This window comes from Sorex araneus, chromosome 3 (genome assembly GCF_027595985.1).
Source record: "Sorex araneus isolate mSorAra2 chromosome 3, mSorAra2.pri, whole genome shotgun sequence".
NCBI lineage: Eukaryota > Metazoa > Chordata > Mammalia > Eulipotyphla > Soricidae > Sorex > Sorex araneus.
The window spans coordinates 44,327,637-44,345,537 of NC_073304.1; the positions used below are offsets into that span (position 1 = coordinate 44,327,637).

A 17,901-nucleotide genomic window follows, 5' to 3' on the forward strand; every position below is an offset into this window, starting at 1 on the left:
GGCCGCGTGATCTTTTATGTAAGAGACTAATATCTCGATGGTGAGCTACAACAATCTTCACTAATTTTCTTTGATCATCCTTTTAACAAATTATAAGAAGCAATGTAAAATAAATTATCGAGAGCCTGCTATGGGGGCAGGCTCAATGGACAGTTGGGAAAATTGGAATTAATGGTGGTGGGAAGATGCAATGGAGGTGGGAAATGGTGTTGAAATACTGAATGTCTGTAACTAAACTAATGACTTAGGGCAATTAAAAAACATTTAAGAATTCAAGTAAAGTTTAAGAAATTGGCCCACTATAGGTAATACTATTGAATCCAACTATAACATGCAAATACTGCTTATTCACTTCATTAAATAATGATAAAAATGCCCTGTCTAATAAAAATAATAAATTAATCTTACCAAATTAGAAGGAACAGACACTTTGGGAAATAATTTTTTGAGAACTTCTTTAGCTTCCAACTCAATAGCTTCCATGTGTTGTTGACTTTCCTAAAGTAGAAGATAAAGCAAGTCAAACATGAGATTTTTATGAAATTTAAAACTTGAAATTAAAAAGCTATGATCCCTTGAATTTGAAGGGAGGCGGTCTTATTTTTAAAATTCATTTTAATACTGACAAATTAAATTTTAAAATTTCTTTTTATAATGTCAAAATACTTCCATAAGAAAAAATATACAAAATATTATATATAAATGTATATATATAAATGTACAGCTAAAGTTTAAGAACAAATGAGTTTAAAAATGTGTTAAACATGGGCAATATCTTGTTTAACAAACCAAGTTATTAGGCTGCCAAAGAGAGTACAATACAGTGGGTCCGACACTTTGATCCCTATTGCCACATATGGTCCTCTGGGCACCACCAGGAGGTATCCCAGAGCCAGGAAGTACCATCAGATTAACCAAAAAACAAAGATCAAAACCAAAAACCCCTAAGTCATTAGCCTTTCTAGGAATCAACAAACTTCAATAACTAACAGTTCTATAACTAAAATGTACATGTACCCCCAAGTGTACTTCTGTTAAAATTACTTCTTTCAGCTACAGTTTAAACTACATGCAAAAACAATATATATTTATCTGAGCAACTGAGGCTTAAAGACTAGCAAGTCTGCCAAAAATGCATCACCAATGAACTATGAAATGCCATGTGATTAAGATGGCAGAGTTTACAACCACCAAACTTTGAAATGTGTTTATCACCTGGGGGGTGGGGTGGAGTAAGAGGGAACAAACACAGGAACACTGGTGGAAGAAAACTGACGATGGCAATGGGATTGATGTTGAAGTATTATATGTCTAAGATTCATCTATCAATAACTTTGTAAATCATGGGACTTTAATTAAGTAAAAAAGATGACAGAGTTTATATATTTAATTTCAAGAGCAGGTGAAGCTACTAAAATCAGTTTTTTTTAATCATAAAAACATAATAGAAAATAGGGAGACAGAAAAACTGATGGCATATTGTACCACCAATGTACTAAAATCAGTATTTGTGTTGTTAACGTCAAACTGACAACTAGTTATATACTAAAAATTATACTTAACTATATATTAATAATTTCATAACTTATTAAGCTTCATCAGTTCCTGTCAGTAAGACTAATTCTAACACTGGTATAGACTCTGTCAAGTATAAATTTAAAGAAGAAACTACATCTTTAAATTCAGTGAGTTTAAATACAAATTTAATGAACAGAAATTATTAACTCAAAAACCACGATCTGTCAAAATTAGGTTAATGATAACATGTAAAATAAAAATCTATTAGCCAAACTATCTCCACAAGACTTTACAAAATGCTATCTATAAAATTCAAAACTAAACGAAGTCAAGTAAAACACCTCAAAACACTTGTGGAGCGGGAGAGAGTGCAGCGGGTAAGGTGCTTTCCCTTGCATGCACTCAAACTAGGTACAATCTCTAGCACCACATCTCACAATCCCTGCCAGGAGTGATTCTTGAGCAAACGGCCAGGAGCAAGCCCTTGAGCACTGCCAATAAGACCAAAATCTAACCTGCCTACCCCCTACTGTTGCTGACATCCAAAAAGATATTGTGAACTTCAATTCTGACAAGGTAAACACATTACAGCAAGATCTCATCCTATTTCCTTACCACCACCACCACCACTACCATTTTTAAATGATTTTTTTCAAAACGGATTTAAGATGCACACTTCAAATTTTTTAAATCTAGGAACATAAAAACCTAAAATTAAGGGAGCCAGATAGCAGTACAGAGGATAAAGTGTGTGCCTTGCATGAAACTAACCCCAGTTTGTTCCCCAGCACAAGTGGTCTCTCCCTGCACCTCTAGAAATGAACCCTGAGCACAGAGCCAGCAGCAAGTCCTGAATGCAGTCAGATATGGTCCACCATCTATCCCCCAAAAAATATACAAAGTTATATAATAATAAGCTATACAATTCATATGGTATACAAACAGTAAGATTACTTTAGTGGCCATACTTTAAAAACTTATCTAAAACCAATCTAAAAACCAATCTAAAACCAACCATAAAAACCTATCTAAACCAATTATCCAAGGTAATACAATTCATACTGCATACAAACACAAGCTCTTTAGTGGTCAGACTTCAAAAACCTTCAAAAGCCATCTAACCACATAAAATAAGATATACCCATTCATGTAAAAAAAACACTAATTTATAATTAAGAGATCATATTTAACATCTGGTCATAAAGTCATAGAGCAATTTACTTTAAAAAATCAGTAAGATGAAATAAACAACATGACAGTTTTGAAAACTTCCGAAGGAAACAGATTCCGAAGAAAATGTGTCTAATCCATAATCAAAATGCACAAAAATGAGAAGTTACTTTTAATTTTATACTAACAATTTACAAAGTTTTTATCTGACATAATGTGGCTGTAGATAACCATTTTCCAATTTCACCTTAAATACCTGAAAGATCTAATACCGAAAATCACATTATCATAATGCCCTTACTAACTTTAAGCATAAGATATGTTAAATATCTTTCATGTGAACCTATCATTTATAGTAGCTCCTCCTCGGAATACTACTTTAGGGAAAAAAGAGAACTCAAAGGGTTTTGCATGTGGGGGGTCTGGATGTCTTGCATTACAAGTTCCCGAGCACCACCAGGTGTGGTCCGGTCCTTAAACAAACAAAAGAGAATATTTACTACCTTAAAAAGTCCTGAAGGGGTTAAAGTATGCAAGGATAAGGGGGCCCACACGCCAAGTAGCTGATCTGTATTCAATTCCCTAACACCATAGAAGTGGCCTTGAGCAACACCATGTGTGTTCCCCCTTCCCAAAGTATAAATATATCTGGAAAAGTCATTTATCATTCTCAGTTACACATAAACTCTACCGAAATTATGAAGTACTTGATACATTTTGGAATATAGCTAAATATAGTAGCTAAATTCTTAATAATCATCATCAATTCTAGCCCAGGGTGTAACTTACTGGTAGATTACTTGCCTTGCATGTGTGAGGCCCTGGTTCAATTCCCAGCGCACACACACACACACACACACACACACACACACACACACACACACACACACACACACACACACACACCACCCCCCCTCCAACAAACACACCCCAACAAATTCTAACTTTCCTTTGTTATCAGAACATGTAGGAATGCGTCTGATGAATGCTTATTCGTGCTAAAATGACATTATAAAGAAATTAGCACTTCCTATGTATTCTTATTAACAAAATAAAAACTATAAGGTAGCTAACTTAAGTCATAGACACAACCAGAAATCTTACTGCTGCCAAAACTGAAACCACTACACCAAAAGATATGTCCTATTTGACCTAGATATTTCTATTCCTGTTCTGTACTATTTCTCTAGTCTGTCAGTATCTGCCAGCTATCAGAAATGTAGGTTTTAGTAAGAATCAGAGACAGGTGAATAGAAGTGTAATACAAATCTAGATCTATTACTAAAGGAACTGTAACTACACAAGTATATATTCAGGAGTGCTTTATTAAAATATAAAAACCCAGTTTTGCTAAAAAGGTAAGTCCTTCAAATATCACTAACACTTGTACTTAAAATTCAATAGATTATTTCACTATACTGAATGCTGAACTTAATCATATAGTTAATAAGCTTATTAATCCATGCAAAATTCAACACCCTTATTCACATTTATTCTTGGTGGAAGTTTTCGAAATACCTGACAGAACTGGTATTTATTTCTGTCTTTAAAAGTAATTTTTAAGGGGCCGGAGCGATAGTCCAGCGGGTAAGGCGTTTGCCTTGCACTCGGCCGACCCGGGTTCGATCCCCGGCATCCCATATGGTCCCCCAAGCACCGCCAGGAGTAATTCCTGAGTGCAAAGCCAGGAGTAACCCCTGAGCATCGCTGGGTGTGACCCAAAAAGCAAAAAAAAAAAAAAAAAAAAAAGTAATTTTTAATTACAATTCATCAGAGATCTACAAACCCACAGGACAACTTTAATTCAGAATATCCCTCACCATTTTTAAGAAAAGAGGATACATGTTTCAAGAATACTTTGCACAACACCAGTGAAGAGAATCATCCCTTACGTAAGTACCCTCTACTAATCACACCACATGCATCATTACTATCCAGCTATTTCAAAATCTGAAGTTTAATTTTAATAACTATCTCTTCTAAGGAACCATCTTCAATAACATATATCCACAACTGATCCCTTCCTGATACTTCCTAAGACAATTATTTTCAACTAAGTCTCAATTTTTGGGGAGTGCTCCCCCAAAATCCTAAGAGAACTCACTATTCACAGAGCTATCTCCTAGGTATTTGAAGGATTTGTTTTGTGTGTTTTGTTATTAGCTCAGAATTTTCTTCAATGCTCTTACCTAACTCAATAAGCACTCTGCTAAGAGTTGACAAAAGTGGCATAGGTCTTTAACGATGCTTCAGCTTAAAGCAGTAATTATCAAAGCCCAAACAATTAGGTAACCACAACAAACCAGCATGCCCCAAATTAAAGCTTCAAAAAGTCAATGAATAAAGCAGAGATGACAGAGATGATAAATGTGGATGATAAGGAGAATTTTATATTTAAATTGCAGTAAAATTAAATGCCTTAGTTTGATTTTAAGAGAAGCTGCAGATTTTTCTCTGTTCAGTGGATTGTTTCTAGGAGTTACAACCTTGGAAGTCTTGTTCACTTTGTCCTGCAGCATTTTTTCAGTTGATGCCAATGCTTCCATTGCTTCCCAGTTTTTCTCCCGAAGGTCCTAATCATTTTTAGAAAGAATGATTTCAGTTTATCCATAATTGAAAGATTTTTGATTTTCAACTTCATCAGTATTTTGCACTGCATTTAAATGCTGGATACTGCAAAATTATTTCAATGGGAAATATGTATATTAGCAAAAAATAAAAAAGCAATGTTAAAAAGTCTGAATGGGAAAACAAAGATGCGCACTTCCCAGTGTTTTAGTACAACCACCAAATGCATCAGTTTTAAAGTAATTGCTGTGCACACATGAAAAAGAAGAAAACATTCAGAAGTAAACACACAAACCAAGATTACAAATATGATTTTAGATATGTCAAATATTAGAGGATTAAGGACAGAGGCAGCAAGATTTACGTGTGATTTTTAAATAAGGCCCAGTATCACTTGTGGGACTATCTAGGGATGCTTAGTATTTTTTCCTAAAATTACATTTTGAAGTATCACATTTTAAGTCTCCCTAGAAATGACATAGTAATTTATTCCAGTTCTAAATCTTTCTTAGCATAATCAAATTTGTATGCCATAAGACAACCCAGCACAAGCTCCTTGACTGAGGCAAGGTGGGAAGCTGAAAGCTAAAATATACATTACATTTTCTTAGAAGAGAAAGAGACCATTGGAACCTGAGCTATAGATTTTTAACACCATTTTATTAACAGAAATAAGAAAATCTACTATATTTCAATCATTCTTCACAATTAGACATCTAAGCATTAAAAAAAGAAAAGTTAAATCAACAATTAACATTCATAAATGCTGATTTTTATGCCAAACACTATGTTTGGTGTTTTATATAAACTCTCAACAGCAACCCTGAGAAGTATTCCCACTATACAGTGGAGGAAACCACAGCTCTGATAGGTAAAAAAAAAAATGGCAAAGTAAACAAAGACAATTCAGAAGTGCCTGAACTAGAGTGGACTGATACACCAATCTTCTGGCCTCCAGCATCTGGGCTATTTCCACATACTCAATGCCACTAAGCTGCTGCTGTTGTATAAGACTTCCTTATTAACTTCTCCTTAACTCAGAACACTCATTAATACTTGGTTAAATGCTAGCAATATATTGGCAAATTCAATTCAGGATGGTCAAGCAATGCTGCTATTAGTTATATTATACAAACACGCAACAGACAATTCACATACCTAACTTTGACAAACTCAGGAATGTAGAAAATGTCAACTTATTAAATGAATAAATTAATACAAAATCTTAATTTTTTTAACCCTTTAACAACACCTATAAAATGTCACCTTAGAATTCAGTAACATTTTTAGCCTTGCTCAAGTCTGAACTTTTACATTTAAGAATTCTTTCTTTAGGATTTTACTTATAGGTGTCACTTTCTGGCCAGAGGAAATTTAAGAAAAATATCTAATTCCTTGATCTGTTCAGTAAAGTTATTTGAATTTATATTTTTCAGGGCACTATCCCCTCTCATTCTATCATAAAAGTAAGCAAATTACTTGCAAAATACTTAAAACACCAAGATCTGAACTGGCCTTCAGTTTAAAAAAGTAGAGATTCCTCCCTATTTGAGGAGAGCATCTGATGATCAAGTGGCCAATCTGCTAGAGTTTATAGTCTACTGTAGTACTTCCAGATCCAACAAGCTATTTCCAGCCTCCAATCATTCTGGCCACCCCACCTTCCATACTACTACAAATTTCTCTGATTAATATATAATAAAGATATTTTACTTACACATTAGTCAGGTACTAAATTGGGGCACAGAACTAATACACAATAACTATATTTCTAACATTATGTCAGTGTATTACATTTCAAACAGAATGGGCTTCTTTATGTTACTTTTCATTGTATTAGTAGAGTTTAAATACAAGTAATTGTGAAGTTGGAGGGAGAAAAGGAGATTCCAAATGACTGAAAATCATTTATTGAAAATGCATTACATTACTGAAAATACTGGGAGTAAATACTAGTACTTCTAAAAATAAATAAATCAATGCTAGTACTCCTTTGTTACTATCTCACACTTGCATCTTTGCAACTCCTTTGTTATTCCTACTGAAGTAAGATAAAATACTTTCACATACTGAGCTGAAAAGAGTAATTTTCTAAATGTAAATTCACAGAAAGTTAATTATATGTTTAGCAAAAAGAAAAAAAAACCGAAGCTCTAATTAGCTCCAATATTTGAAATGATAAGAAGTAAACAAATTAGTCCTTTCATTACTCATTTTTTTAAAATCTGCTAATAAAATGACTACCTCTAGATACCAGAACAAAATTTTACAAATGAAGCACTAGTATTTCTTAGGATGGAGATATCTAAAGTAAAAGTAGACTTAAAAAATAAAGAATTTCTCAATCTTGATATTAAAGTGAATAAAAACAAAATCTTCAATTCTGAGAAAGATTTGGCTTACATTGTTTTTCTTCCTCTGGTGTTCAACAGCATCCTTCAAAGAATCTAACTCATTCTGGAGACCCGTTATTTTTTTCTCTCTTTCTGAAATTCTAAACCAGAAGACAACACATAGAATAAGTTTAGGTAAAACATAAACATTTACTACTACTACTACCACCACCACCACCACCACCACCACCACCACCACCCAAAAACCCCAACCCAACAAGTAAACAAATGATACTTTGAAAAATGCATCAATTTAATGGGTAAATTATTTAAGCTTAACCACTGTTATATCAGATATTTTCTTGTCTTTAGAATTTAGGGGGCACGGGGAAAAAATGATTAATGAACTGGAATGCAAGGCAGTTATATGTTCTCAGATTCAGGTTCTCAGATTCAAATCCTGGCACTGCAAAACCCCTGAACACCTCTAGCAGCAATCCCCAAGCAGAGTTGGGGAGAACCCTGGAGCCCTGTTAGTACAGCAACATAAAGTAAAACCAAACAAAGCATAGAACAGAAAATTTTAAGTAAATTATTGCAGAGGGGAATCGAAACTCGTATCGGCCATGTGCAAGCCAAAAGCCCTACCTGCTGTGCTATCGCTCTAGCACTCCCTCTGCCCCTGCCCCACGTTTCCTCTGCCCCACGGAGCTTATTCTTAAATCTCATTTCAACAGGATAGTGTTTATATCGACCACTACCAGGATTCATGTTAAAATAATTAAATTATCAGATTATTAAGTGCTAACTTTATAGTTAACATGGTAAAAATAATATGTCTCTAAAGCATATTTATCTCTATAGTTTTTTTGTGAATTTTGAAAGCTTTGATAATGTATTTAGTTCTTAGACTTTCCTCTTTCATATCTGTTTGAGAAAATTCTTAATTTCCAAGTATTACTGAAATCCAAAAAGTAATCTAGAGTTCCCTATTTTGAAAGTTGCTATCTCTTTTTAAGACCAGACTTTTAAAAACAAAACCAAAATTTAAACTTTATTCCCCAAGGGAAACTTAGTATCTTAGAGTACAGATAAAGACCCAAATAATTACAACAGAAGGGAAGAGTTGTGAAATTGTGAAGCTTGTCCATTCCTGACTTTGTGATTTGCTAATGAAGTTTTTGAAGTTATTAATATGCCTTATTTATTTATAAATAAATATATACATGCCTTTCGGAGAGCCCAGCAAGCTACCAAGAGTATCTTGCCCACACAGCAGAGCCTGGCAAGCTCCACACGGCATATTCGATATGCCAAAAACAGTAACAATAACAGGTTGCATTTCCCTGACCCTGAAAGAGCCTCCAATCTCTTTCGACAAGTAAAGACAGGCTGCTAAAATCTCAGGGCTGGGACAAATGGAGTCATCACTGGCACCCGCTTGAGTAAATCGATGAACAACGGGATGATAGTGATACAGTGACAGTTACAGTGAAATTATTGCAATATGATATACAAACATTGGCAAAGAAAAATGCTTCCTAAGAATCAGTTCATGAATGCATGAACGGTTATGGTCCTAGTAATTTATTTCACCTGAGTCAGTGATAAAACTATTTTCAGAAAAATGAAAGTGACTGTAGAAGCTGTTTTCAGAAGTAGTAAAATCAGCATGACTTTCTTTAAATGGCTAAATTACAGTATGACATAAATGTGAGGCAGGGGTTATCGTTTTTATAATGATCTTGTGAATCATACTTTCTGGCTTTAATGAATTCCCCATGAATGCACAATGCATTGTCAAAGATTCACAACTAAAGATTTTGAGAGCAGTGTGAGAGCAGTTTCGGTAAAAAGTTAAATTACAAAGTACCAAGAATAAGACTCCATAATATTATATACAGATAACACAAAGGACTGGAAAACTGGGTCAGGCTCTGGACCTGACCTATAATCTATTTTTGTACTATCTTGGAGCAAAAAGCTAATTTTGTCATGGGGGGAAGGGCATATCCAGCAGTGCTCAGGGTTTATTCATGTCTCTGCACTAAAGGATAACTCCTGACAACTCAACATACAGAATGCTAGAGACCAAACATGGGTCATTCGCAAGGCAAGAATCTTATCCACTATACTACCACTCCAGCCCCTCTGACTTTGTATTTTTAAAGTATAGCTTCTTTTTTCCCGAAGAAGTCTATGTTCTCCCTTGAATATGCACCTCTCTCACCTCACATTTCCTAAGTAAATCTCTTTTACTAAAACTATTTTGCCTCACACACATTAAATATATATGTATATTTATGTTATAAATATATGTGTATATACACGGACACATATGTATATATACATGTATGTGTGTATGTAGAATCCAATGTGGCTCACAAAACCTAAAATATTTACTATCCCAGGCCACTTACAAAATAAATTTGTTGACCCTTATATCACAAGTTCCCAAATTCACTTAGCCTGCTATCCTCTTTTCAAGGGAAAAAAATTTTTTCAGTGTCCCAGTTGGAAATGTACCTCCTTGAAGTACCTGAAGAAACAAAGTACTTACAACTAACTATAGCCCAGGCTACTATGCCCCACCCCCCAAAATATTCCCATATTCCTTCCAAGAGGCATTATCATCACCCACTTTAAGTAAAAACATCTATAACTTCTTAAATTGTGAATTAAAACCTCAGATGGGGTCCCTTATCAGAATGAAGCAGGGCGGGGCTGGAGCAACAGCACAGCAGGTAGTGCATTTGCCTTGCACGTGGCTAACCCAGGTTCGATTCCCAGCATCTCATATGATCCCCTGAGCATTGCCAGGAGTAATTCCTGAGCACAGAGCCAGGAATAACCCCTGTACATTGCCGGGTGTGACCCAAAAAGCAAAAAAAAAAAAAAACCCACAAAAGAAACAAAAAGCAGAACGAAGCAGGGGGCAGTTAAAGGGAAAAAAATTACATTTTTTTAAAAAATAAATTTGTGATTATCAACGAATGCTTGATTTGTGTACTACTCATGCACTTATATTTGTAAGTAAACATGTCTCAATCAAAAGGGGGGTCATACCTGGAAAAAATGTTAAGAAATAGTACACAAAACCCAATTTGATGTTGAACAATCAAACCCAGCAAACTTTTATAAATAAGACATTTAAATGACTACTATTGCTAATATACATAATGCAGTTGACATTTAAATGTGTTCAAACCTAGTATCTGAAGGTATCAAGATACTTATACGTATACTTAAGGTTTTGTATACTTAAAACCACAGGTTAACTATGTGAAATGTTTTGCTAAAAAGTCTTTTTTTTTTTTTTAATTTTAGGTACCATGACTTATAATAGTGTTTTTAAAAATTTTCTTTTTGGGTCACATCAGCAATGCACATGGGTTACTCCTGGCTCTGCACTCAGGAATTACTCCTAGTGGTGCTCAGGGGATCACATGGAATGCTGGGGAGCTAACCCAGGTCAGCCACGTGCAAGGCAAATGCCCTACCCACTGTTCTATCACTCCAGCTCTAAAAAGTTTCCTTAAAGTAACCAACAATCCATGATACCAGAGATATTTCACTGTTCAATTCCATAACAGAAAGAAAACATAATTAAACTGCCTTTAAAGTATTGTTTCATTTGATTACTTTCTTAAGGCCCTTCCCAAAAAACAAGTCAAAATCTCCCTCAATAAAATACTCAAAGAAACACAATCTATGAAAGCATACATTAGCTTAGTCAAAGATACAGGCAAATTCCACTGACCTGCATTATATATTGGATATATATATATTGGATATACATTATATTTGGATATATATTCAATATATCCAAATAGAAGTGTAAAAATAGGTGACCGTTTGCAGTTACATTAAATTGCTCATCTGAGAACTGCTTGACACATAAATTACTACTTCTAAAATTATAAAACAAAATTAGTACTTACACATTTAACAGTTCTTCATGAGGGGGAAAAGATGATACCTATTAAAAAGGCTACATGTTATTTCAAAAAAAAAAAAAAACCAACTTTCTATCAGATTTCAAAAAATGGAAACTTTTAACATAAAGACCAAGGTAAAAGTACTGTATATTCTATAAACCCACCAGGTAATTTTAATAAAAACTGTAAACATTTATAGAATATAGACTGTTAAATCAAATATCATAAAATTTTAACAAGTATCAATGTTCTACTCTGTGCAGAGCATTTTTTTGGGGGGGGGTTGGGGTCACACCCAAAAACAGGAATTACTCCTGGCGGCAAAGCATTTCTAATACCGTTTCCATACTATGCAATTCACATTTGACTACACTGTCTCCAAAAATTTAAAAAAAAAATGTGAAACAGATTTATGAAACAAATATTTTGATTAACTGGGAAAAAATTAACTGACTTGCATGTAACAAACTTTACATAACAAGAACAGAGCTCTCACATATAATATATATTCCTTGATGACGACTCTCAATCTCCTGAAATATAAGCCTCTTGTCATTAAGACCCCTAAGCATTTACATTTCTCAGAGCACCTTCTACTTTATTCATAAACAATCATAAAATAATCTAAAGGATATTCTGAAAATGTTTATTTTTTCTTATTTGCCAAGTAGAATTCTTTCTTTCAAAGTATTTTAAATTGTGGTCACACTATTACTTATAATAAATCATACACATCTTAGTTTCTCTCTCATATTAATGCTTTGTGTAAAAGGGAGGTAGGGTATATACATATGCTTAACAGGATTTTAAAATTATTTTTATAGGATTTTAACTAGTTTGCTAAAAAAGCATTCTAGAGCTGCATTTCTGAACGCTTGATCCCCCTTCTAATCTAATTTGCCCCCACACACACCCTTTATAGCTCCATTTATTCGATTTTTTTTTCACCTGTGGTCTACCTGGAATATACTGGGGTAACAACAGGGGACCACTGGATCCTCAGATGAAAAGCACTGAACCAGAGGATCTCAAAAGATACAGAAATTAAAATCAGAGTTGGAAAATGGGATTTGTGCACAGTTTAAAAATAGAAGAAATCATTTTCTTAAATTGTATTTTGTCTTGAATGTATACTAATAAATTGCTGACTTTTTCAAGAAACTTGCTAAATACATAATTTATTATTCATAAGAAGGCCAAAATGACAAAAACATTTAGTCAAAGTTTGTATCATTTGCTACCACAAAGTAAGTAATATAACAGTACCTACCTGTTTTTGTTGCTTAAACTGCTCAATTTGGGATTTAAACAATTTGTTTTCCTCTTGTACCACCTATTTAAATAAATTTAAACATCAAAACCTACAGATTTTATTTTTCATATAATCTCTTAAAATATACAAGCCATGAAAATTCTAAAATAAGCCTTACATTAACACACTTTAAGAGAACAATTATTTAGTGCTGAAATGGAGGTGATAAAGTGATAAAGAGTAAAAGAATATATATATATATAAAACAATTATATGTGAATAAAACAAAAAAAGTTGTAAAGAAAACTTTTAGTGTGATCACAGAGCAAAAAAAAACTTTCTAAGACTCTTTTTAAAAACTCAGAAACTGGTATCTGAGAACATGAAATGTTATGAAATTCCCAATTAATTTAGGGTGGGAAGTAAAGTTAAGGAAAGAAATTAACAAACTACCCTCCATCACAATAGAAGGTTAATTATCTTCTACTATTACTATATATTTTGAGGGGCTTGGGGCCATATCCAGCTATGTTCAAGGCTTAGTTCTAGCTCTGAGCTCAGGGATCATTCCTGGCAGACTCAGAGGCCCATATGGGATGCCGGATTGAACCTGGGTAAAGTCTGAGCAAGGCAAATGACTCACTCACTGTACCATATTTCCAACTCTGAAAGAAAGGCTAACTTTCATTATGTAAAATGTTTCTAGAGAGTGTCAACTCAGAAGACAATGTGGAAAATATTAAAAGGCCAGTTTATATACCAAAAGATGAAACAAATGGAAAGATCACAACTTTTTTTACAAATACAAATGAAAACAATACATCCATCTTTCAAGCATCGGCAAGTGTTTTCACATTTGTCAAGGTAAGAGAGATAAAAATATAAATGGACCTCCTTTAGCAGGAAAGTAAATTACTCCACACTTTGGGAGGGTGATCTTCCATTATGTAATAAAATTGAAAATTTTTTACAATTTTTTTTTGGTTTTTTGGATCATACTCAGCTGTGCTCAGGGTTTACTCCTAGCAGTGCTCACGTGACCATGTATGATACCAGAGATCAAATTTTTGTTGGCTGTATACAAACAAATACCTTAACCTCTGTACTACCTCTTCTGGGGGTCTAAAAAATGAAGGAATGTGACAGAACCAATGGTTGCAGCATAAACAATACTTGTCTAAGACAATAATGGAGGTATTGATAAACTTGCAATTACTAAAATCACTGTTCTATGACTTCTTCTAATGTAGGTAAAGAGGTAAAATAATTTTCTATTTTAATTCTCCCTCATAAACAAAAAATGGAAACACTTCTGACCAATATTTTCACTTCCAGGAGTTTAAAACAGACACACTAGGAAAAAAATTATTTTATGTGTACACAAGGACATTCACTGTAGAACTATTGTATAAGAAATCACAACTCTAAACAAGACACTGGGATTAACTATAAATGATGATATAACCGTTCAACAGAACACGATGAAGCCATTAGAAGACATATGCCAAAAATGTGCTTCAATGAAAAAAAACCTCAAACATATTGCAAATAGAAGCTGGAGAGCAAAATACAGACTGTATCTAAAATACCAGTATACACGGGGGCTGGATAGATAACACAGCAGGTAGAGCATTTGCCTTGCATGTGGCTGACCCGGATTCGATTCCCAGGATCCCATATGGTGCCCTGAGCACTGCCAGGAGTAATTCCAGAGTGCATGAGCCAGGAGAAAACCCTGTGCAACGCCAGATATGACCCCCCACCCCCCCAAAAAAAAACAGTATCTTATGTGTGGGTACTTTGTCAAAAGATATAAATGTCCAAAAAATATATACATATATACATATACATAATTGATAAGTTCTCTCAGAGAGACAGTATCTGCGCAAGAGATTTTATTGTAGTTTCTATTTTCTTTTGTTGTGGGGAAACTGTGTTATGACAGTAAAGACAGAAATTTACATAATAATTTTACATAATAATTTAAAATAAATATATTCACCTGTAGCAGCTTTGCTTTGCTAGAAAGATCACTCTCCCTCTCTTTTAGTATTGTTTCTACTCTCTTCATTTCCTTTTCCTTTTCTTTCAGCCTGGAATTTTACAAAGGTTTAATTATGAGCATCAAAACATAACTGGAGTCTAAAATTGTCCATGAGAAAAATGGTAAAAAAACCTACACTCTCCCCTGTCAATTTAAAATGTTTGAAAACACAATTATTTCCATAAAACTTTAATCCAAAATCGAGTACATTCTACTAAAATCTATCATTTATTTTCACATTCAATGTATCTCCCCAGTGGCACCCCTGGTGCCAGGGATCAAACCCGAATCCTTCCTGTGCAGGGCATTATCTAGGAGGAAAAACCTAAAACAGAGCAAACTATACTTCAACTCATAATTACACTTAGTACTTGAACTATCATTTTACATATAGTAGTCCCTGGAAATTTACCTACCTCTGGGGCTGGAGATCTGTTATATAAAATTTAATCTGGTTCTTTATTGCCCAACATAACTATAAATCTTTCACATCTAGCCCAAGTGAATACTAAGTGCCCTAGTCATACAATCAACAGACCTCTAGTATAACACTTAACAGTAATAAAATGAGCTGCCTAATTAATTCCTCAGAGCAAGAACTCATTTTGCTATTCCAGTATTCCCAGTGCCAGAGATGGAATAATAGGTTCTTTGATACCATAATCTAAAACTGTAACGTTTATAGGTCTATGTGAAAAATAACAAAAGAACATATATAAAAAGTGGGATTAAAGAATGAAAAGGGTAAACCTTAAATACATAATGCTAAGTGAAAGACACTAATCTATAAAATCGTACATAGCAAGATTCAACAACATGAAATTCTAGAAAGGCAAAATTATGGAAATAATAGAGAGGTTAGGAATCCAGGGAAAGAGCTCTAAAGACGGAAAGAAATGCATGCTTTGCTATCACCACCTGCTCATTCTCCCAGGGTCCACCAAATGTTGCCCTGATGCCCCCCAGTATGGTTGTGCTGAAGCAATACCACATCACTAGGCAAAGGGCCAAACTAAGCCATCAGGAGTGTGCTCCCCATGCCCTCACCAAAGTGTAAAAAAAAAAAAAAGCAATGGCTGCCATGGAGATGAAGGGGAGGAAGCTGGTGAGAAATAAAGGGGCTAAAACTCTAGTTAGGACAGTGAAACTATTTTTATACTATTATGATGGATACATGCATTAAGCATTCTTCAAAAAATGTACAGAACAAAAATAGCACCACCACAACAACAAAAATTATATAAAGCAGAGTGAACCCTGATGGAGACTATGGACGTAAGTTGGTAATGTACTGATACTGATTCTTCTAGTTATAATATTTTTCTATTGTAATATTCCACTGTAAAATAGATTATAATACACAAGGGGTATATATTAAGGAAATGGGTGAGGGAGACTATATAGGAACTCTACTTTTATCCAAAATTTTAAAACCCTAAAAATGTACCCAATTCTATTAATTTAAATGTCTGAGGTAAAAAATAAATGTAAAATCATGTACTTTAATGATACACATACCTATTAAAAAATAGGTCACAAAAAAGGTCACAAATACAAATATATCTAAGAATTGTTAGCAACTTCACAGTTACGCAAATACCCATAAAATAAATGAGCAATCTTACTGTCCAAAATAGTAACATTAGCTTTGTCTTCAGAAAAACAATCAAATCAATATTCTCACTGTCTTACTTTTAAAAGGCATAGTTTCAAAAAGTTACTTTAGAAAAAAAAAACCTGATGGCAACAATTAAACCTTTAAAACAATGTTATAAACAGTGTAAAAAGACAAAGCCCAGATATACATCTTTTCATTCTAGACTGATTTATAGCTAAGGACAACAGATTATCAACCTTTACATTTTGCTGAAGTAAGCAAAATGAAATAAATGTTATATGACTGCCAAAGGGTTCAGACTGGTGGGTGGAAGGGAGTCTGGAGACAATGACTGAGGGAAAGATACACTGGTGGCAGGATTGGTGTTGGTACACTATATACCTGAAACAACTTTTATAAACAACTTTGTAAATCATGGTATATTAATAAAAGTAAAACAATAAAAAAAAGACAATAGACTTCACAGGATAAGAGATTTTGTAGGATAAACACCTACAAAGATGACAATAATAACAGATATTATTTCATGAATGAGGAAATGAGCTGGAGCAATAACACAACAGGTAGGGCGTTTGCCTTGCATGCTGCCTACCCGGATTTGATTCCTCCATCCCTTTCAGAGAGCCCAGCAAGATCCCGACAGTATCCCGCCCGCACGGCAGCAGAGACTGGCAAGTTACCAATGGTGTATTCAATATGCCAAAAACAGTAACAAAAAGTCTCACAATGGAGACATTACTGGTGCCCGCTCAAGCAAATCGATGAACAACACGACGACAGAGCTATAGTGCTTATTATTTACACAAAGCACATTTCAGAAAATCAAAGGACTTGAAAAGGACAGTGTTCAAATATTTGAAAATACTTAAAATTTCTCTATTTTATTATGCTAGAAACTTACCTTATTTGACCCTGCTCTTACTTTAATAGGAAAGCTAATCATAACATTAAAAAATATTCTGGAAAGCAATGAGAAGTCACTCTTCAAAATAGTGGCTAGAAATATACTTACATAGTCTCAAGTTCTTCAAATCGTGATATAGAAGATGCCTAAGAAACAAATTTCATATTTTCATTCTAACATCAGGTATCACAATTATATATTGCTAATTATAATCACCAATAAAATATAACAATATAAATAAGTGGATAAATTTTTAAAAAGTCATAAAAGCAAAAATAATTTACTTAACATAATTTTAATGTGCACTTCTTAAATGATCAGCAATTAATACAACAATTAAACACACAAAATACTTTTTTTAATCTAATAAAAGATAGAGAAGCCAAGATTGAGAAAACACACAATAATAGATTTGACAGAAATAAAAGTTAATCTATAATATTATAAACAAAACTATGGTATAGCCATCATTTCTAGGGCTAAGAAATTTAAGAGAAAATATTAACTAACTTCTAGGACAGTAAAGTAAAAATTTGTCATTCCTATGTAACATGTA

At 33.9% G+C, this 17,901-nt stretch overlaps 1 protein-coding gene across 11 annotated transcripts in view; it reads right to left on the reverse strand.

Annotated features, from left to right (window-relative positions):
* The window catches only part of KTN1 (kinectin 1), a 106,657-nt gene that overhangs the window by 23,849 nt on the left and 64,907 nt on the right, over positions 1–17,901 (reverse strand). For 7 of the 11 annotated variants that reach the window (XM_055130544.1, XM_055130539.1, XM_055130547.1 and 4 more), the window contains 7 exons: positions 17,454–17,491; positions 14,782–14,872; positions 12,798–12,860; positions 11,531–11,568; positions 7,660–7,750; positions 5,175–5,261; positions 409–498 (listed from right to left, as the gene is read on the reverse strand). In XM_055130544.1, coding sequence (XP_054986519.1) covers positions 409–498; positions 5,175–5,261; positions 7,660–7,750; positions 11,531–11,568; positions 12,798–12,860; positions 14,782–14,872; positions 17,454–17,491 — 498 coding nt within the window. The remainder of the gene's footprint in view (positions 1–408; positions 499–5,174; positions 5,262–7,659; positions 7,751–11,530; positions 11,569–12,797; positions 12,861–14,781; positions 14,873–17,453; positions 17,492–17,901) is intronic. The other 4 variants (XM_055130546.1, XM_055130542.1, XM_055130549.1 and 1 more) reach the window with 1 other exon arrangement.